The 22722-nt window shown below is 45.7% G+C and overlaps 1 protein-coding gene across 1 annotated transcript in view; it reads right to left on the bottom strand.

Moving 5' to 3' along the window:
* Efcab8 (EF-hand calcium binding domain 8) overlaps positions 1 to 22722 on the bottom strand; it is a 61915-nt gene that overhangs the window by 5806 nt on the left and 33387 nt on the right. Inside the window, exons 17-22 of the mRNA XM_034496847.2 lie at positions 18584 to 18788; positions 16386 to 16565; positions 14978 to 15124; positions 9497 to 9715; positions 8796 to 8954; positions 2510 to 2678 (exon numbers count right to left, since the gene is read on the bottom strand). Coding sequence (XP_034352738.1) covers positions 2510 to 2678; positions 8796 to 8954; positions 9497 to 9715; positions 14978 to 15124; positions 16386 to 16565; positions 18584 to 18788 — 1079 coding nt within the window. The remainder of the gene's footprint in view (positions 1 to 2509; positions 2679 to 8795; positions 8955 to 9496; positions 9716 to 14977; positions 15125 to 16385; positions 16566 to 18583; positions 18789 to 22722) is intronic.

Here is a 22722-nt window from a genome sequence, read left to right as displayed (position 1 = left end):
GAACTCCAAAAGCACCAACAACAAAGGCAAAAACAGATTAACAGAGCTCTGTAAAAGCAGGATTACGCAGAACTAAAAGCTTCTTGGCTGGTTAAAGGTGGCCTATGAAAAGCGAAAAGATGCCATACATCTAACACAGGCTAACCACTAAAATATGTAATTCCCACCACCTAATAGAAAAAGCAGATTTGGGGCTGGAGAGATAGCTCAGCAGTTAAGAGCACTGACTACTCTTCCAGAGGTCCTGAGTTCAGTTCTCAGCAACCACATGGTGGCTCACAACCATCTGTAATGGGATCCAATGCACTCTTCTGGTGTGTCTGAAGACAGCAGCAGGGTACTCATATAAATAAAATAAATAAATAATCTTTTAAAAAAAAAAAAAGAAAATTTTTAAAAAGACAAGGACTTGAATGGACATTTATGCAAATGAGATCTACAAATGGCCAGCGGGCTTCCGGAAGACGTTCAACACAGGGAGCCAGAGTATACCTCACACTCATCAGCATGGTTGTTATCAGAAAGACAGGAGATAGGTGTCAGAGAACATGCCCTTATAAGACTGTAAACCTGGGTAACTACTCTGAAAACACTGTGACACTACTCAAAATTGATTATTTTCCTACAAAAAAAAAAAAAAAAAAAAAAAAAAAAAAAAAAAAAAAAAAACCTGAAGGCATGTAGTTAACCCATTTGGAAGGCAGAGGCAGGAGAATTGCAAATTTGGGGCCAATCTGGCCTACACATTGAGCCCCCTTTACACACACACACACACAGAGAGAGAGAGAGAGAGAGACAGAGAGAGAGAGAGAGAGAGAAGCAGATCATTTCATTTACCCCAACTCCAAGATGTAAGCATTATTTGCCAGTGGCCAAAACATAAACAACCAAAAGATGAATTCAGGCAATATACCTATAATGGAATTTTCTTCAGCCTTAAAAGAGAATTCTGTGACTATGACAATAGGGATGAACCCTGAAAACACAAGGCTCAACAAAATGAGCCAGACATAGGGCAAACTGCAGAATCTCATGTCTAAAATAAACTCATAGAAACCGACCAGGCACTGAGGAGAAGAGACATGCTGCAAGATGGCAGAGTTCAGGGCTGAGGAGGTGTGGCTAACGTAGGAGATTGCTGGGATGAATTTCACAGCTCAAATGTTTGGAGAAAGAAAACAGGGAAAAGTGCATCATATGATCCCAAATGTACAAAGTGCAGAAACAATCTGTGAATTTAGAAGCCAGGCCAGGAATAGTGGTGCCCACCTGGGACCTAATATGGAAAGAACAAAAGGATTGAGATCGTCCAAGGCCAGCCTGGGCTATCATAGTGACATGCTATCATTACAAAACAACAACAACATAAATTCAGGATCCAGAAAGATGGCTCAGCTGGTACTTCCTACAGAAGACTGGAGTCAGATCCCCACCACACACACTAAAAGCCAATACAGCAGTGCACACTTTGCCCCATGCTGGGGCGTGGAAACAGGCAAACCCTGAAGCTCATTGTCCAGCCCTCCTAGGCAAATGAGTGAGCTCCAGGTTCAGTGAGAGACCCTGTCTTAAAAATAAGATGGAGAGCAAGTGGAGAACCCAGCGTTGATCTCTGGCCAATACAAGTGAGTGCACACATGGGCGTGTTCCCACAAGCATGTGCACACACCTGTACAAACCTGTACATACGCCACCACACATACACATATACAGAAAAAGGAAAAGGATGTCAGGGCCTGGCAGCTGACCCAGTGGGTGAAGGCACTTGCCACCCTGCCTGCCAATTTGAGTTCCACTCCAGGGACACACACAGTGGAAGGAGAGAAGCCCCTCCCACAGATGTTCTCTGACATCTGCGTATACTCCATGGCATGTGCCTCCCCTAATAAATAAATAATTATTTTTTTAAAAACCCACATTTTAATCAGGTTGGTAGTATTTCCTAGAAGCCGGTGGCAGCTAAGATAGTGGTGGCTGTACAGATACATACATATATACTTTGGAAATTCAAACTGGAACACTTTAAGTTTGTGAGTATTTCTTAATATATAATACCAGAACTGTTCTTATTTTCTTTGTTTTTTGGATTGGTTTTAGGGGGTTGTTTGTTTGAGACAGGGTCTCTCTGTGTAGCCCTGGCTGTCCTAGAACTCACTCTGTAGACCAGGTTGGCCTCCAAGTCAGAGACCCGCCTGCATCTGCCTCCCCAGTGCTGGAATTAAAGGTGTGCACCACCACCACCTGGCTTACGCTTGTTTCTTAAGAGAAAAGGACAGACCTTACCAGATATACAACTTCTAAAGCTCACCAACACAAACAAAGCTGAGTGGCTGAGTGAATTCGTGAGAGGATGGTTGATGGCTAAGTGGATACAGCTTGGACAGACTGGCATCTTGCAAGATTCTCTGAGCAGTGTGAGACCCTTCTCCCGACAAGGCATCAGGGTAATGCCAGGTGTGTTCTGTCAGGGACGGAGACAAAAATGGCCTTCCTTCTGCAGCACCCATACCTATGGTATCACCAGAGAGATTCCAAGCCTTGACATCCCGGTCCTCGCCTGCACTGACAACCAGCCGGAAGGAGTCCACATACAGGATATCTGTCACACTGTCCATGTGGCTACTCCAGGTAATCAGAAGTGGTGGGGGGACCAGAGAAATGGTCTGTCCTTCCACAACCTGTAGGGGGCAGTAGAGAATGACTTACATCATGCTATCATTCAAAATCCTTAGCATGGAGGTTCTCAACCTGTGGGTTGTAATGCCTTTGAGAGTCACATATCAGATATCCTGCATATCAGATACTTACATTATAATTCACAACAGTAGCCAAATAACATTTATGAAGAAGCAATGAAATAATTTTGTAGTTGGGGATCACCACAACATGAAGAACTATATTAAAGGGTTGCAGTATTAGGAAGTTTGAGACCCAGTGCCTTAGCAGGTACCTAGGATCCAGAGTAGCAGAGTCCAAGGAAACCTAGTCACCAACCAATGAACCAGCGCTGAGCATGTCACGTTAGCCTGCCACCGCTGACACCTGATAGGTCTAAGCCCTTCTCTGGCCTCATGGGCCCTTTGTTAAAGCTGTCAGAATCATTTCTGCTTGCTTGCAGAGAGCCTGTACTGTAGACGGTGACCGTCTCATTGGAACCTCACAGCCTTATAGGCCAAAGAGCATGGCTGCCACTTTACTGAGAAGGAAGAATCAGAGATATTCAGAAATCAGCCTGAAGCCATAGAGCTATAAAGCGATGGACCGAGATGTAAGCCTGCATGTCTACTGATTCTCTTTAGCCAAGCACTGAAAGGACAGACTGCATGGGGCAGCTGGGGATACAGCTGACATCACACTAGGAAAGGTGTTACACTGTGGAAGAAAAGGACTCTATGTAACTGAGAAGTGACTGGGACCACATGTTCAAGTATATGTACACATATGTATTTACATGTTTGCCTGTGTTCTGACCCATATGTGTGCATGTGCACATGTGTGTAGATGGCACAGGTGGAGGCCTGAAGTTGACCTCTGGTGTCCTTGATCTCTCAGGATCTCTTGCTGAACCCAGAGTTTGCCAGTCCCAGCTGGTCTAGTTAACAAGCCCACCCCAGGGATCCCCAGAGCCCGCTCAGCTGTCAGATGGGTTCTAGGGATTCAAAATCCTCGAATTTAACCAGCAAGTATTGAATCCATTGAGCCATCTCCACAGCCCCAACCATTTTGAGATAAAACAAGACCAAGGAAGAGACATTTCTTTGGCTATAAACAGGAATGGTAAGCCATACTAATGCAAACTATAACCCACCAACAAAAGACGGCAGAGAGCTCAGAAACAATCCTAAGCATATTCAAAACCCTGGTCTATAAGGACAGTATCAGAAAGTGTGGTTCAAAACCACGGCCAGGACACTGAAGGGATGTTGAAAGAAAACCAACCATTGTCCCATCTGAAACTAAAATCAGAACTTTTAGTTTGGGTTTTTAGGTTTTAGGCTTTTAGGTTTATGAAGCCTCTGCTGGCATCAAAACTGTCTCACAGGAGACTCTCAGAAAAGTTTGCAGAACTGTTGTTTGTAATTTCATTACCCAGGGGAACTCACCTACAAAGGCACCTGTACCTAGCATACCCTCTATGAGACAGTCCGTCCCTGATTCCATCTCTTGACCTGCTTTATTCACATAGTTCATGTCTCCAGATTTTCTATCTCTTATTGAATTGGTTTCATGTCTTCCTTAGATTTTATCAATTTTCTTTTTTTACAGTAAAAAAAAATTAAACCCAGTTGGTGTTGGCACACACCTTTAATCCTAGTACTCAGGAAGCAGAGGTGGGTGGATCTCTGAGTTCAGGGCCAGCCTGGTCTACAGAAAGAGTTTCAAGACAGCCAGGGCTACACAGAAAAACCCTGTCTAGAAAAAGACAAAAACAAAAAAATTAGAAACTGTTTTAATGCCAATAATAAGCAACAACTCAAATAAACATACATGATTCCATGCATGGCTCTAGAAAGTGAATTATTATCTTACTACAAAGTCTGATTGCAATTTGCTGTCCCTGGGATGTGAGCATGGCATGCCACACATAGTCTATAGCCCACTAACAAAATAAAGGCTAAAGCCATATGAGACTCTAGTATATCTAGAAAAATCTCTTGAGAAAGCTCAGTGCCCTTCCAATGGTGAGAACTCTCACCAGCTTAGGCGTGGGGAAGGGTCACTCAGCAGGGCAGCACCAGCGCAAGAAACTAGACCAGCTTATAATGTGAGACTAAGCATCTTATAAAAGCCTTTCTTCTCAGATCAGGAGAAAAACAAGGATGCTTCTCCCATTCCTATTCCACATGGTAATTAATGGTCCTAACCTGAGCAAGCAGGCAAGAGAAAGACAAGGACTGCTAATAAGAATGGATAATGCACTGTCAGCTGACTCGATGGATGACAGAGACCCTAAAGACTCCACTCAAACATAGAGATGATAAAGAAATTCACTACAGAACACAAAAACCAAGGCCAGTCTAAGCACTCTGTCTCAGCCAACAGAGCAGAGCCAGATGTGGTACTGCCATCCCAGCCCTCAGAGATGGAAGCAGGAGGGTCAGGAGGTCAAAGGCCAGCCTTGACTACATTACAAGTTCAAAAAGTCCCTGGGTTATGCGAGACCCTGTCTCAAAAACAGTAAAGAAGAAAAGAAGGAAGAAAGGGGGGGGGGGAGGAGAAAATCAACATGCAAAAGTCAGTAAAATGAGATAAGATTCAGCTCAGTATTGCAGTACTTGCCTAGCATGTAAAAAGCCCCAAATTCTATTCAGACAGTCAGACAGACAGACAGACAGACAGACACAGGAAGAACGAGTGCTGGTGAAATGCAGAGAAAAGTGAACGTTCACACAGTCTGAGTAGACATTAAATCTTCACAACCACTCTGAGCACAATACAAAGATTTCTCAATGGGACCGCCACGCCATCCAGTGGCCATATTCCTGCACCACAGCCAGTGGAACTGAGAAGAGACTGCAGAATGTCTCTTCTTCCCTGCTGTCCATAGTGTTACAATAGCCAAGACATGGGAGTCAGACAAAGTACACACTAACAGACTGGTAGATAAAGAATGAATGGTGTGTATACACATGGACTCCTATTCATCCTTCCAAAAAGAAAGAAAGGAAAAGCTGTCATTTGTCATAAAAGGTAAATTCCACATAACCTCATGTATTTATAGAATCGCAGGATATTAGCAAAAAGATTCTATGTATGTGGAATCCTTAAGAATGTATATATGTATATATATATATATATATATATATATATATATATATATATATATACACACACATATACACATAAATACATTAATGCATGCCATGGAAACAGGAGGAGGACTTTAGGGTAAAAGGAGGCAGCCAGCAATTGGGGCAGGGGAGAGGAAGGAGGAGTAGCGGGGGCAACATGAACAAAGTACGATAAGAATTCAGGAAATGTAATCAAAGCTATTATTTCATACATCAACTAAAAATTAATTTAAATATCAATAGGAAAAGAAAATACAACGTTTCAGTTGCACAGGAGAAATAAAGTTTAAGATTTACTGTATAAGACCAATAATAAAATGTATGCTTAAAATAGCCAAGAATATAATCAAAAATACACCTTCGAGACGACCAAGAGTAAATTTCAAATGTCTTATCACAAAAAGAAGCAAGCAGGTGATGAATATGCTAGTTAACATGATTGGCATTCTCCTTTGTAAACACACACTACACTGTACCATATAAACGTGTATAATTTTGATTTTTCAGATAAAATGATACTAATAAAATTTTAAGGGAAAAGACTATTTGATGATGGTCTAGTGTAGAACACTATCTCTTGTCAATGCCTCACTGTAAAGGCAAAGCCACATGGGTGTGAGCATGCTCACATTCACAGACTTGGTTCTCAAACCTGGTGCCAGCAGCTCCACTTAGACTCGAGCACTGGCACCTGCACTCCATGCACTATGCAAAGTAACATCGTTCCCCAGAGTGTCTGAGGAGACCGAGGGCACGTGGCACTCACTACAGATGGTCAGTAAGCATCACTCTGGTTGTGGTTATGTTAGCATCAGATATTCCTCATGTACTGAATCTATGCATGGCCAGTTCCCAGCATGCATGGGTGCACTGCAATTTCTTCATGCTAAAACCAGTCTAAGTATAACACAGAGAGTCAAAGGCACATAAGTAGCTAGCGGGCAAGGCAAACCGGTAATCCCAGAACTCAGAGGCTGAGGCAGGAGGATGGTGACTTTGAGACCAGCCTAGGCTATATAGCTAAAACTTGTCTCATAATATGTATGGTTTAAAGATGATTAGCAAAATTGCAAATCTATGGAACCCTTTGACCTGGTACCCCACTTGCAGGAATGTGTCCTACAGACATGCTGACACACATGTGAAATGGTACTCACTACCAAGATTCACTTTTAAAATTAAAACAAAACAATTTTTCCCCATGAAAGGGATTTTGTTACCAGCCTATGGCTTCCTATACAGATCTAGAAAGATTTCTAAGATGCACCATGGAATGGGAAAAGCAAGGGAGATATCAGTGTGTGTGCTGCCACACTTTGGGTAAATATAAGAGGGAAATAACTGTTCACATGTGCACTCATGTAACTCAATATCAGAATAACCAGAAATCAGTAACCGTGACTGCTTCAGGGACAAATTAATTCACAATCAACCACCTCTCTACTCTGCCTGGGCACCTTTAAATTTTTCACTTATGTATAATGCACCCATAAGAAGTTATGTGTATAATAAATGTATTTAAGTATAAATATACAAACTAAATATGAACGTATAATCAGACTCAGAAAATGAGGTACAATAGTGTCCATCCTAAAGACATACCAAGATTCCCCCCAGACACCACGTACCCCAACAAAAGTGATTACTTCTAGCAGGGCAAGTTCATTTTTCTACCTTTATGCTTTGTATAAACAGAGCTATGTAACACATACAATGTACACACTTTGCAGTCTGACTTGACTTAATGGTCTGAAGAGTCAGTGATTCCATAGTGAGTAGATGTGACTGGGTGCCTACCGCTCTGTGTATGAAACCCACAGATGACTCCAGCCAGGCTGCCGTATGTGAACTGTTTCCAGTGTGGAGCCAGTGTGGGAATTCTCTCAGCATTCTTCCTATGTTTTACACAAACCTCTAGGTGGAAACCTAGAGTGGAACTACCAGGTCAAAGGGCATGCATGCATACTCAGGTTAGGTAGCTACTGCCAAATAATCCACCAAAGTGACCGCATCATCAGGCTGGCCTGCAATAGCTAGCTCACTTGGCCTGTATCCCTGCAGACTTTGGCTTGTGCCGTTTTGGTTTTAGTCATCCTAGTGCGGATGTAGTGACATCACTCTATGTGGGGGACGTGGAGGTCAACCCTGTGAAATAAAAAGTGGGAAGGAGAGCGAGGCACCACAGGCTCCTGCGACTCCTCAAAGAGACCTGATCAGCCATACAGGGCGTTAGATCTAAGATGGCGCCTGGAACACTGGTTACACAGCAAAAAAGAACAGAGGCCTGAGCCGTGGCTTATTCCCCCCCACCCACACCCCCATCTTCACAGAAGTCCTAACAGATGACAATGCTCCCCCAGCTCCTTCTGAGTTACTTCATCTGGCAGGGCTTTCATTGGAGTATTATGATAGTGTGGCAAAGATATGGTTAGCCAAAGATTTAGGGACTAGGGGTTGGCTCAAACACTGTCTATAAGCTTATGTGCTGGGCAATAAACTTAAATCTGAATCCTGATGCTTGTCTCTAAAGTTGGATTTCCCAGGATTCATTGTGTGAATCTGTTGCCTCTCACCATGCCCTGTCCTCAGTCCTGTTCCCACAACTCTTGTCGCTTCCACAGAAGCTCTTGTTAGTTCTCGGTAACTAAAGAAGTGAGGCCCCAAGCAAACACTAAGTACTTTAAACTGTGTAAAAGTACTGACTACTCAAAAGAGTATACACTACTTCAATTTTAAATTCATGACTCTAGGGCTCCTACATGCGAAGCTCAACATGCGTGAAAAGGGGACGGTGGGCACATATCTGTGTGTGCCTGTGCAATGCACACCTGTGGGCATACTTGGCCTCCCGTGGTAATGGTGACATCTGACTAACAGATATCACATAGGCCAGATATCACAAAGGAAGAACAAAGATTAATAATGCCCATGGGAAACCCCAGTCCTGGCTCTTTTGTGTGCCCCAGAAGCACTTTCTCAAGAAACCCTCCTACTGTCTCCTACCTCCTTCTCCTGCTGTGGTAAGTGGTGCTCAGAATAGACCTGGAGTTGCCTAGGAATTAAGAGCCGGAACTTATTCTCTGTGTCAACGGAGATCGAGTTCCCACTGGATTGGAGCGGTTGCTGGCCAATAAAATAGCAGTAATCCTTGATGTCCCAGATCTAGGTACAAAGTGTGAGTTAGTGGCCTAGCAGCCCCTATCCCCAAACCCGGAGCATGCTGGGAGTTCCTCCCACACTGTTACTGTGTATATTCTGAACTTCAACTTCATTCTTATACCTCTAAGGCAAGTAACTACTCACTACAGATGGGTCATAGGGTCTCCTAAGCCAGAAGCCTTGGTTAGAAGGTAGACTGAGATAGATGAGGGAGCTGTGTCTCCACACTTCACCACAGAGCACAAAATTGTCTATGACACTGCTGTCCACAGATGATGAGACATGGCTGGCCAGCGTGGGAGTTGCACGGTTATCAGTGATGGATAACAGGTTCCAATGGGGGGAGGAGGGATCTTGGAGGGACCATTTCAACAAGCTCCTGTTCATTTCACAGGCCATGGCAGAGCAGGAGACTGCTAAGTAGCTCACCTTGTCCCTACCACCTTCCCTAGTGAAGCCGGTACCCAGCAGGAGTAGGAGGCAGACAAGGACCCCATGCCCCACAGAGATGGACAAAAGCTTGGCTGGCGCCAGTCCTTCCTCACCTTGATATTTCCTTTACTGTCCCCGGTGAGGAGGATCCAGTCATTTTCATCAGTGGCCATGGCACCCACAACATTCCCACGGTCTTCAGGGTCCACAGAGAACTTGCCCAGCAGACCTCCGTTCCCATGGATGGACCAGGCATAGATGAAGCCATCAATGCAGCTGCTAAGCATGGCAGCCGTGTGTGGCAGGCGGGGCCTGGTCTGCAGAAACATGATCTGCAGGAGAGAGGTTGGCCTGACTCAGCAAGGCGTTTCCTCTGGCCACTGTTGCATGGACCCAGACAAGTCATCACACCCAACGGATGATCCCGTCTCCCTGATGCTCCTTCCTTCCTGGAAGGAACTGAATGACAACGTGCTGGCCTGGGAGCTATTTAAAGACAGGGAATATGTCTTTTTGTACCCTTGGGAACTGCAATGGCTCCTGATACCACAGTTTATGACCAGCAGATGTTTGTTGGAAGGAGACACACATACGTTTGACTCATTCGTCTTAAGTTTCCCAAGTCCTGTTCCTCTCTCAATGTGACATGGAGAAGTACTTCAATCTCAAATTTATATTCAGCAAAATGTCCATGTGCATGTCAGAGGATAACATGGTGGAGTCAGCTGTCTCCTTCCACCTTTAACTGGGATCCTGGGAACGATTTCAAGTTGTCAGGCTTGCGTGGGGCGAGCATGTTTACCCACTGGGCCACCTCACCAGCCTGGGACCTTGAGCTTTTTGTCTTACCTCAGAAACTAGCAATATTTTCTTATTGTAGTGGAAACTTATATTAAGTCATCTAGGGAGGAATTTAATTAAGAATTAGTTTCTAACCAGGAGTTGGGGTGCACTCCTTTAATCCCAGCACTTGGGAGGCAGAGGCAGACAGATCTCTGTGAGTTTGAGGCCAGCCTGGTCTACAGAGTGAGTTCCAGGACAGCCAGATCTACATAGTAAGACCCTATCTCAAAAACAAATAAACAAAACAAAGAAATTTATTTCTAAAAGAATTACTATATTCTAAGCTGGCTTTTTTATTAAAAGAATTTTCTTTATTCTTTGACAGTGTCATACATGTGTATTTTGGTCATATTCACACACACTCCGATTCCTCTTTCTTATGCTCCTCCCACTCCTTCACCTCTTCTACTTCCCAACAGACCTGTATCCTCCTACTTTTACAACTTTCTTTTTTAAGATAACCCACTGAAGCCAGATGTGATGGCACATGCTCTCAGGAGGCAGAGGCAGGCAGATCTCTGTGAGTTCAAGGCCAGTCTGATCTACTTTAGTGAATTCCAGTCCATCCAGGGCTATATAGAGAAACCTTGAATCAAACAAAAAGAAGAAAAGAAGAGAAGAAAAAAGGAGAGAAAGAAGGAGGGAGGGAGACAGAGAGAGACAGAGAAAAGGAGGGCAGGAGGGAGAGAAGGAGGGAGAGGAAGAAAGAACTAACCCATCGAGTTGAACTGAGGTTGTTTGCATGTTATTTGGGGTTATTTACTGACCAGTTCCAAAATTCTTGAGTATCCTGATTATCATGGAAGTCCTAAACAAGATGGCCCTCCTCCCATTGACCCAGGCGCCAGGATCAAAGCAAACAAAGATCCATTAGACGCTGAATCTGAGGATGAGTTCTAGCCAACATTTAAGGAACTAGCAAGACCAGTCCTTCTCAAACCTCACAGAAGAGGGAAGAGGAAGAAGAAGAGCAGGAGGAGGAGAAAGAGGAGGAGCAGGAGGAGGAGAAAGAGGAGGAGCTGGAGGAGGAGGGGGACGAAAAGGCAGGAATGCTTCCAAGTGCACTCTGTGAAGCCAGTATTATTCTGATACCAACACTAGACAAAAGCCCCATGAGGAAACCATACCCAGACAGCCTTGGTGAGCACTGATCTCTGCTTCAGTTCTTGCCTCCAGGTTCCTGCAATGGTGTCCCTTGGAGTATGACCTGAGAGTTGTGAGACAAAATAAGCCCTCCATCCCTCTCCTCCCCAGGTTGCTTTTGGCCATGATGTTTTATCACAGCCACAGAGAAGTAACTAAGACCACTGGGCACTGTGACCCTCTGGCAGGATTCTTTCTGCATAGAATTGCCTCGGCTGTCCATAATCTTTTGTTTCCACATGAATTTTAGGATTATTCTTTCGATGAGAGCATTGGAGTTATGATGTAGATTGTATTGAATCTGTAGGTAACATATAAGCTTATATTTAAAAAAAACAACCAAAGGAAATTTAAAAAAAAAAAAAAAGTTTATGCTGAAAATACCTCTGTCCAATCAATCTAAATATCTAAAACTTTTGTCTCTTTTGGTAAACTTGAGAAAAAGTCACGCAAATCCATCTGTCACAGGTCACAGACTCGAGCTTGATAGGTGCTCCTTTATATCAACAGCTGAAGCTTTCCCACCCACTGCCTACCCCTGACAATGGGCTCTTTCCTTCCCCTGGATCTTGGTACCCGCCCCCATCCACCACCACCCCCAACTACCAGAACCCCAGGAATGGAAGTTTCAAGTGTACACCCAAGATAAAAATTTTCCCCCTAAGTTCCTTAACTTTCCCTTTGTCACTTGTCTATATCTGTCCCAGTAGATTTCCACTCAGCTGACAAACACCATCCAGGAGTCAGCCATGGCCCTGCAAACTGCTCCGCCACCACCTGCACCTCGTTGTCAAGTGCTCCTGGAGAATTGGCAAGCCCTGCACTTACTGAAAGCTAGTAATGTGTGAAAGAGGATGGCTTTCAAAGCACGGTCTCCAGTGGCTGCTCCAAGGCTCTTTGGTCTCCCTTGGGCCCCTAGCTCCTGCCTGCTCCCAGACACTGACACACATTCCAGCCTTCCTGGCTCACCACAATGACCTCCCCAGCTGAAAAGCAGCTTTAGAAGAGACTGCATTGTTCCTTATCCTCAACAAGAGGCTGGAATGATGGGTCTCACAGGCTGTCCAAACATCCAGAAATGAGCTTACACTGGATTATAGAATTTCCAGTGCTTAGATGAGAGCCTCCTCAGGAACTTGTGAAACAAGTGCCCATCTGCCAAAAGGTGTCATTTCCCTTCCCTCTGGCAGAAGGGACATATGGCTGCCTGTGGCATCTATCAGCATACCCAAGGCTATGCCAGCCTCCGGGCTCCCTCAAGCATCATGGTACTAGTTAAACATTTCAAAGTGCACAAGGCATCCCGCCCTTCACACCTCCTCCTCTACCCTACAATCTCTGCAGCACACAGTGGTCTCTTCCACTGCTACTTATCATGGTTCTTACATAGGCTGTTCTCTGTGGAGGTCTGGATACTTTGCCGTAGGGAGTGGCACTATTAGGAGGTGTGGCCTTATTGGAGTGGGTGTGGCCTTGTTGGAGGAAGTGTGTCACTGCATAGGAAGGCTTTGAGGTCCTATGCTCAGGTTTGGCCCAGTACTGAAGAGACCTTCCTCTTGGCTGCCTGCAAAAGACAATCTCTTGCTGCTGCCTTTGGATCAAGATGTAGAACTCTCAGCTCTTCCAGCACCATGTCTGCCTGAATGCTGCCATGTTTCCCTCCATGATGGTAATGGGCTGAACCTCGAAAACTATAAGCCAGCCCCAATTAAATGTTTTCTTTTATAATAGTTATCTTGGTCATGGAGTCTCTTCACAGCAATAAAACCCTAAGATATTATCCTCTCTCTCTGTCTATCTATCATCTATCTATCTATCTATCTATCTATCTATCTATCTATCTATATCTATCTCTATCTCTTACTCCTACCTACACCATTCTCTTACTCTCTGGGGCATGTTCTCTTCTCTATCTCTTGCTATGTCACTGTCTCCACTATTCTCTCCTAGCCTCTCGCTTCCCTCGCCCTGGCCATGTCCAGTCTGTTCTGAACTCTCCCTCTGGTTGTTCTTTCTCTCATATTTACAACCTCAGCCATATCACAAGGGGCAGAGATTTTATAACACTGCACTATCAGACCTGGTGTGTAGCTTTCTTAAAAGATGACTTTCAAAGTATATTACACTTTAGATAGAAAGAAAACAAAAACCTAGATCAGCCCCCACCCCACAAAGCTAGTAAAGGGAATGAAGCCAATAGAACTGTGAGCTCTGACAGAAAAGGCTGTCCACTGAATACTGTGCTACTTTTTAAATGAATACTGAACTACAGTTTCAAATGCTTGGTTTGGTTTTGAAACCAAAACCATATCTTTGTGCATATATAGCACACAGGCATAGAAAAGAATTTCAAAGAAAGGAAGTCCGGCATGCCTGTGTTATTTTTTAATAGCACAGGATGTTTTTTAGCTTTATTTTTTATTTGTGTATGTGTGTAATATGCACACGAATGTGGGTGCCTATAGAAGCATAAGAGGATGTTGGAGAATGTGGGTACCTATAGAAGTGTAAGAGGATCTTGGACAGGACTCACCATCACCCACACCACAAAGGTGTCTCACTTTTGAATTGGAAAAAACTGAGGCCTCCTTTCCATCCCTCACTGCCAGCACCATGATGGCAGAACAGCCAGAGAGGAGAGTGCTCAGGCCTGTGGCAATGTGTTGAGAATCGTGGGCCAGGCTAGGGCACAGCACAGATGTGCAGCTGGCAATGAGCGTGTGTACAGTCAGAAGGCTGGCTGTGGGCAGGACCAGGCAGGATGCATATGATTAAGAGGCATGGATAATCAACACTGTTCCTGTTGTACTCTGACTCTGATCCCACAAGCCCCTCAAACCCCAACACAATCCTCTCCCACTGTAGAAGGAGATGCCTCATCGACGTTGAGCTCCCAGGCTCCCTCAGTCCAGTGCTCACACCCACGAGAACTCAGTCTTCAGGAGATCCAGTGCCCTCTTCAGACCTCCATGCATGTGCACATGTAAACATGCAGACAAGCATATACACAGTAATAAAATATTAAATTATATTCAATCTTTTAAAGGTTCATGAATCAGAGCTGGGCGTGTAGTTCAGTGGGCAAAGCGTCTACCTCGCATGCATGAAACGCTGGTTTGAACCTCAGCACTGCATAAACCAAGTGTGGTGGCAAACACCTTTAATATCAACACTTTGAGAGACAGGAGCAGGAGGAGCTAAAGTTCAGGATCATCCTCAGCTACAGAGAGTTCAATGCCAGCCTAGTACATGGTATCTTAGGGTGTCTGTTGCTGTGATAAAATACGGTGAGCAAGGGTTTATTTCAGCTTACATCACAGCTAGGATGTGAATCTTCAGAAACCATAAGAATACTCATAAGTAGTGAGGGTCCAGGCCAGACAAGGGACAGGTATAGGAGGGAGAGATGAACCAACCCAACTTGCACCCCACTGTAAAACACCATCCCACACAAAGAGGGCCTTCCAACAGTGGCTTCCAAAAGAGGCACTTCTCTCCCAGCCCCGCCCCTACCCAGGCCCTAGCAAACTTCTCCAGAATTCCAGCAGGCCCATGGCACACCTCACCCTGCCCAGCCTGGCTGCCCGATCCCCAGGAGTGCAGCTCACCTTCTCCACTGACACACTGGACTGCAGCAGCAACTTCTTCCAGAATTCTCCCTTTCTCTTTTGAGAGTCTTTGTGAAATGCTGGCTTATGAACCGACTTGTCGAGGACCATTTTAGACAATCCAGGTTTGTGACTCCTGTACAGTTTCTAAAAGTAAAAAGTGTCCTCCCAGTTACCACATGGCCCTCCCTCCTACAGACTGCAGAGATCAGAGGTAGGGCATGAAGAGCACTCAGAGAGATCCCACCCTGCAAAGGGGCCAGTGACGTATCCGGTTTGGCCGAGATTAGGAGATTTCCATTTTAAGTGACCAGCAATTTTAAGTGATAGGGCAGAGACTTGAGTTGCCTTTACAGTAGACCCTTCCTTTGTCCTGGACATGAGGCTAAAAGCTAACAACATCTGTTCCTCTCAAGACTTGAGGCCTAAACTGACCAGTCAAAGACGGCCCAGTGTCTAACAATAAAGTGTTTTCAACTCACAGCGTCATGACTTGTAAGCACCTCACAGCACGGCAGCGCATCTCAGAGGGCTGTAAGCCTTACACATCTCCCAGCAGACCCTGCTGGAGCTGGCCTACACTGCCCCGCACCTGGGACTGGGGAAGCTGGCGTCTTTCCTTCAAGCCTCAGGCCTCAGGCCTCAGGAATGGGAATCAGACCTCAGCTGCAGAAGCAACGCACTGCTGCCTCCATCCCTCTACACCTGTGCCCCGAGTGTCTCCTGTACTCAGGATAATGTCCTCACTCCTACAAGCCCAAGGTCAGTTGCCAGTTGCTCTCTCCTTCAGCCCTTGCTCCCTTCCCACACACCAAAAAACAAAACAAAAAAAACAAACAAACAAAAAAAACAAAACAAAACAAAACAAACAAAAAAAACCCGAAGCCGACAACTCAATCCAGGGCCTTCAGGGCTCAGTGATAAAGACTGTTCCTGCACCTTGCCCTTCTGCACTATGGCTTCGCCTGCGCAACAGTGCCAGTTGGTTCTCCTACAGCTCACTCCAGGGCCAAGGCCAGTCCCAGGAGGCTTAAGAACTGAAACCATAGTCCGTAACCTAACATCTGATTTGGACATCTAGAATTCTGCTCTCTGTAAAGTCCATTCATAAGCTTTTATGTCTCAGACCTAGTCAGGAGACAGTCTAGGAAGGGACAGACCATCCCTAAGCTTGAATAAGCAGAGTGGGATAAGCTGCAGTGGGGTCAAAACAGAGAGCCACCCCTCCCCCTGACCCCTGACCCCTCACCCCTCACCCCTCACCCCTCACCCCTCACCCCTTCCCCTGACCCCTGACCCCTCCCCCTGACCCCTGACCCCTTCCCCTGACCCCTGATCCCCTCTATGAAACATGCTCAGAACAAGTGAGCCGGACTATAGGCACAGGTGGGCTGGGCTCACTCCCTACCTCCTGAGCCATGTTCCTCTCTTGCTCTGTATCTTTCCAGTGTTTCATCACTGGGGGAGCTGACATCAGTCTCCTCTTCACAGTGGAGACAGTTGACTTCCAGGGCTTGTGTGCCCACTTTTGATCTTCATAGTCTAGATGGACTGGAGTTTTGTGTGCACATAACTCTCTATCTCTCACCTGTGCGGAGAGAAGGGGCAGCTCCAGACCACAAGTGGGATGCTTCCTCAAGTACGGTGTTGATATCACCAGCCTTACAGGGAACTCAGCATTGCTTCCCAGAAACCTTATACCTTGAGAGGACTTAGACCAAAGCTTACAAACACAGCCCTGGACCTACCACTAACACCCTCAGCAAGACAAAGCCCCTGAGAGCAACTGGGTCTTTCCATCTGAAACATGGACAGTGGTTTCCAAATATTTACTTAATCTTGGGCAAGCCCACAGTGTAAAATAGATAAAACACTAAGCTGGCTTTTTTTTTTTTGGGGGGGGGGTGTAGTTCCTATTAGAACCTCTGAGCTCTGCAGGAGCTTCCACCCACTAGTGTACCTGCAAAAAGGTGACCTCTACCCACTGGAGTACATGACTTCTATCACCATTCCAGCTCTAGGCTACTACAATGTATCAGTTTAAAGACTGCTACAATGTAGCCATTTAGAGACTGAAAGTCTTCTAGATCCCTATAAAGAGCCTGGGAGACTTGTGTGGCATTAGTGCTGAGTGGGGAAGCTGTGGGTGGGACCTATTGCCAACCTGATGGGATTGACAAGGGCCTAGAAGAGTAAAGCCGCCTGTTGGTGTGTTTGTGAAGGTTCTCAGGGAGGACATAAAGGGGGAAAGACCAACCCTGAATGTGGGCCCAGCAGGAACAAAAGAGGAAGCCCATTTCTCTGGCACCCCTTTCTCTGCTTCTGGGTGGCCTGATGTGAGCTACTCTGGCTGACCTGGCTCTCCTGCTATGGCAGACTGGAATGTCCAAAACTGTGAGCCAAGTTAAATCTTTCCTCCTTTTAAGTTGCTTCTGTCAGATATTTTGTTACAACAATGAAAGCTAACAGTGGGCCATCTTCAAGGAGAAAGTAATCTGTTGAAAAGAATAACATTGCCACTACCCTTTCCTCGAGTAAGACTGTCAGGGTCTAGATCTACCCCTTCTTGGTTGTATGGCCTGAGAAATGTGTTTAACTAATCATGCCTCTGTTTCTCCTCTGACACACAAGGATGCTCATTGTTGGGAGACGGTTTTGTGCACTGTGTAGTCAGATGCGGATTACTACTCCCAGAGACCTGGTTGCAGTCTGGATGCTAGCATTGTCGAGCATCTCCTGTCTCAATGCTATGTATAAATTGTTCTCTATCACCTCCATTGGTTACTAAAGATCTGATCAGCCAACAGCTGGGCAAGAGAGAATAAGGTGGGACTTCTGATCCCAGGGAGAGGGTCTCTAATGGAAACCAGAGAAAAAGCAATTTGCCATGAGGATTTGCCATGAGGTTGCAATGACAGAGTCACCATGAGAGGGCAGATAAAACAGGAGCAACCAGAGCAAGATAAGATGGCAGATAACACCATGTGGTTGGGAAGTAGACCAGGCCAACATAATTGGATTAGAATAACTCAGCATCTGCCCAGCTATAGTACAAGAGGCTCATTAATAAATATGCCAGGTCTCCAGAAGTTTTTACCCATTAGTGTACCTGCAAAGAGGTGACCTCTACCCACTGGAGTAGGTGACCTCTAGTGCCGTTACAACCATAGACTGCTACAACATAGCAATTTTAAAAGATTGTGCTACAATGTAGCCATTTAGAGACTGTGTAGGTTTCCTACATCCCTATCATGAGCCTGGGAACCTGTAACCTGTGTGACATTAGTGCTCAAGTGGGGAAGCTGTGGGTGGGACCTACAGCTTACACCTACCATCACTCCAGAGCAAGAACAGGTATAGAAAAACTCTTTACTTTTACATTTGGCACCCAACCTGGGGCATGTAATTCAGGCTCTGCCATCCGCTCTCCTTACTACCAACCCCCTCCCCACCAGAGTACAACTCTCTAGCTCTCCTTCTGCGCCCAGGGTGTTCTCTCTACCCTCCCTGATTCTGACCTGGAGTCCAGACCAAAACATGAAAGGAGACTCTTTGGAGTGAAAGGCACGTAGGAAACTAGGAAAAGCCGTGGCACCATGACTGTACCTTCTTTGGTTGTAAAGGTAAAGGGCTCTTGGAAGCATTGAAACTCAAGATAGGCTTCAGCGTGCTGACATTCCAGAAGACGATGTCCCCATTGTAGGAAGAGGTCCCAAGGAACTGGTTCTGGTATTTGTCCATGCTCAGGATGTCCTCTGTGTGAAAGCTCTGCCAGTGGTAGCAGGAGAGGGTCTGTGTGGCCTTTTGGAACCTGTGCGCATGGCCGGAGGTAGAAGGGCCAAGAGCTCACAGGCTGCAATGCTCTTTAGACGAAACCACAGCCTTTAGTATTCAGAAGCTAGCTCAGAGCAGCACTATCTTGGGGGTCAGTGAGTGTCACACACACTGACATCCTAAGCACCCACTATGAACCAAACATGAAGGCTCTACTCTTGAGGCTTACAAATAATGAGTCTTGATTCATCCCCTGACTAAAAGGTTCCATTTTAAACAGGGGAAGGGATAGCTGTGACCTCCTGTAACAGAAGGGACCTTGTACATGTTGGTCCCTCTTCCTGGAATGTGTGTCCCATCCCAAATGCTTCCCTGATGGCCCTCCTGCTCACACTCAGCTCAGATCTCACCCTGGGCCTCCCTGATTAAGCTGACCATACCCCAATCCTAACTAAGGTTTCTGCTCCCCCACCGGAACCTTTGCTCTTTGCCCACAGCCATCAATATACTCTACAAATCAACTTATCCTATTATTTAATAGAATCTGAGTGTTTGTGTGCACTCAAAATTCCTATGTTAGAGCCTAATCCTCAGGTGGGGAATGGAGCCTTGGGAGCAGGGGACATCTGATCATGAAGACAGAAGCTTCGTGAATGGTAAAGAGACCAAAAGAGATCCTTCCCCCTCCTCCCACACAGAGACTGCAGCACAATGATGATTCTTTATAAAGGAGGAAAGAGCCCTCACGAGACTCCACAAGGCTTTGGCCTAGGATCATTCAGCTTCTATGAGTGCAAGAAACAAGCTTTCACTGTCTGTATGTCACACACACACACACACACACACACACACACACACACACACACACCGTGGTACTATGCTACAGCAGCCTAAGTGACTAAGATAGAAACTACACAGAGGAATAAGGTGCTGTTGTAACAGATATCTAAAAATGTGCAGGTGACTTTGGAGGGAACACATGGACAGAAGTTGGAAGAGTTCTGAGACACATGCCAGGAAAAGCCTATATCACCACATCTGGGACATCAGCATGCTTCCAGTGAAGGCATGGGTGGTTCAGGTGAGGACAAAGGAAAGAGGAGTGCTCTAGAGAAAGGCATGCTGGGGATGTAACTCAGTTGCTAGAGCACTTGCCTAGCATGTGTGGAGCCCTGGATTTGATCCCACACACTGGTTAAACTGGGCATGATGGTGAGGATGGTAGTCCCATCACCAGAGAGGTGAAAGCAAGAAGATCAAACTCCAATGTCAACTACACAGGGAGTTCAAGCTAGCTTGGCTACAGGAGACAGGGAGGAGGGGGAAGGGAGAGAGGGAGAGAGAGGGAGAGAGAGGGAGGAGAGAGAGAGAGAGAGAGAGAGAGAGAGAGAGAGAGAGAGAGAGAGAGAGAGAGAGAGAGAGAGAATGAATGAATTCCTCCAATGCTGAAGATGGAACCCAGGCTAAGCATGTAATCTTCCACTGAGTTATACTCCCAGCCCCATCTTTCTAACTATTACCTATGTGATCCTAAGTTTCTGGATGACAATGACCATTCTGGTATCTTAAGTAGAAATGAGGAGCCTGATGCTGGAAACCAGAGTCAGAGCTATCCTTGGTACAAAGTGACAAAGAACTTGGCTGGATTGTGTTTACATTCTAGTGCTTTCCAGCAAGTAGACCTTGCAAGCCATGGGACCAGGTATTTGTCTGGCTGAGAAAAATAATTTTAAAGCAAAATTGTTGAGCAAAGAGGAAGAAAGTCTGGGATTGTTACACAATGGTAGAGCATTAGCCCAGCACATGAGCCAGTGCTTCATCCGTAGCACCAAAAAGGGATGGGGGGTGAAATATAAGGTTTGAGACCTCCTCTCAGCCTTTATGTACTGAAAGGAAAGATGAGCCTGTTGGGGTATGATCCAGAATCTTTGGTGAGAATACTATGTATGGGTCAGCCACTTGATAGAAGCTGGGTCCTATGCTCTAAGACCAGTCGTTCTCAACCTGTGGGTCACACACCCTTTAGCAAACCTCTATCTCCAAAAATATTTACACTATGATTCATAACAGTAGTAAAATTACACTTATGAAGTGGCAACAAAAGTAATTTATGGCTGGGAGTCACCACAGCATGAGGGACTGTGTTAAAGGGCCCAGCATTGGGAAGGTTGAGAACCACTGCCTGAGACAATGTAAGAATGACTCTAAGAGCAATCCAGGCATCTGAACTAACCTTCCTGCAGCCAAAGGGTCTCAGAGAAAAGGCCACCAGTACAGGTTAGACCTCAGCGCCCCTGCCCTCATCACCACACTTCATAGTCTCTCATCCCACACTGCGGTAGCATGTTCTTTAGCCATGCCACACATAGCTCCTGAGGGCAATAGTAGCCAGGCATAGCTCCTGAGGGCGATAGTAGCCAGGCATAGCTCCTGAGGGCGATTGTATGATACAAGCTGTACCAACAGAGACAGAAAAACTTGGCTGCTCCCATCACCTAGATCCCAATGGGCAGAGTCATGGGTTCAGGAACACAGCCCCAGAAAGCCACAGGACCCATACAGGGAATGAACCTATCACAGGAGTGTCACCTGGACCTAGGACCATGAGGGCACAGCTTCCCAAAGCCAGGAAGCAAGTTGTCTGGAGGCTTACATGTCCAGATCCTATAAAACAGAACCTCTACCTCAGGAGGCTTGTAGGCAGGGACTCAAGAAATAGGATTGTTTGGGAGTCATAAGATAAGTCATGATGTCCTGAGTTCAATCCCCGGAATCTACATGGTAAAAATAACAAACAGACTCCCACAATTATCCTCTGCATGTATGGATAGATGGATGGATGGATGGATGGATAGATAGATAGATAGATAGATAGATAGATAAGGTGGGTGGGTAGGAGGGTGGATAAATGCATGGATGAATGCATGGATGCATGGATGGGATGCATGCATGTATGGGTGGGTAGGTGAGTAGGTGGATGATAGATCAAAACTTCATTTTAATGAGTTTTAGATTCATTTGGGATCTGCCATTCCTTTCTCCCCTCCTGTCTCCATTCATCTGCCCTGCACCCAGTTCACTGTTGGACTTTGAAACTATATAACTAGTCCATGTCACATGTTTATAGCTAAGAGAGAATTTGCCTCAGGATCAATGGAACCCTGGGCCTCATCCACATCTGACTTAAATATTTAGATGCGACTTTAGACTTAGATATTTCAGTCAATACTAAACAAATGTTATCCTCAGTACCACCCTCCTCCCCCACCACTAGTTACTGACCTCATCCCTCCCTCTCTCTTGTTTCTGTTTCTTAGGGAAAGTGTCAGCTCAGAGATGATTATGTAGCTCAGTCATTCCAGGGGAAGGGGCAATGTTGAAATTCCTGAGGCCTGTGGGAATGTATCTTGCATGTGAGGACACTAGTTTCGGGGAGCCAGAAGTAGAACACTATAGACTGATTTTTTTTTTATTCTTTCCAATTCATGTATTAAAACCTAATTCCCAGGGTAAGTATATTAGGAGGTCAAGGTGGCGAGGCCACGTTGGTGGAGCCCTCCTCGGTGGGATTATAGCCCTCAATCCTTCTGTCAGGTAAATTTATAGGAAAGGAAGAGCTCTAGGAAACAGAAATCGGGCTTCACAAGAAGCCAAACTTGCTTCTTAGACTTGAGTTTAGCCTCCAGGGCAGTAGGAAATAGATTCCCAGCCTTGTAAGCTACCCATCAGTGGCGTCTTGTTATAAGAGACTGATATGATTCCTCCTCAGAATGATAAACTGCATGCAAATGGAGGCTGTCTCTCTGGCCATGGCCATGGCAACAGAAAGCACCTCACCACATGCTAAGTGAGCGAATGGGAGGAAGCCCGGGTGGAGCGGTGGTTGGCAGCTCCATGGTGTGGGGGCCCTGGCAGCTACTGCAGTGCTGGAGAAGCTCAGAATAAGGGGTGACACCCAGCAGCTGGAGCCT

The sequence above is a fragment of the Arvicanthis niloticus genome, chromosome 2 (assembly GCF_011762505.2).
Source record: "Arvicanthis niloticus isolate mArvNil1 chromosome 2, mArvNil1.pat.X, whole genome shotgun sequence".
Taxonomy (NCBI): Eukaryota; Metazoa; Chordata; class Mammalia; order Rodentia; family Muridae; genus Arvicanthis; species Arvicanthis niloticus.
Note: the sequence above shows the minus strand (reverse complement) of the source record. Positions and strands in the feature narration are given on the sequence as shown.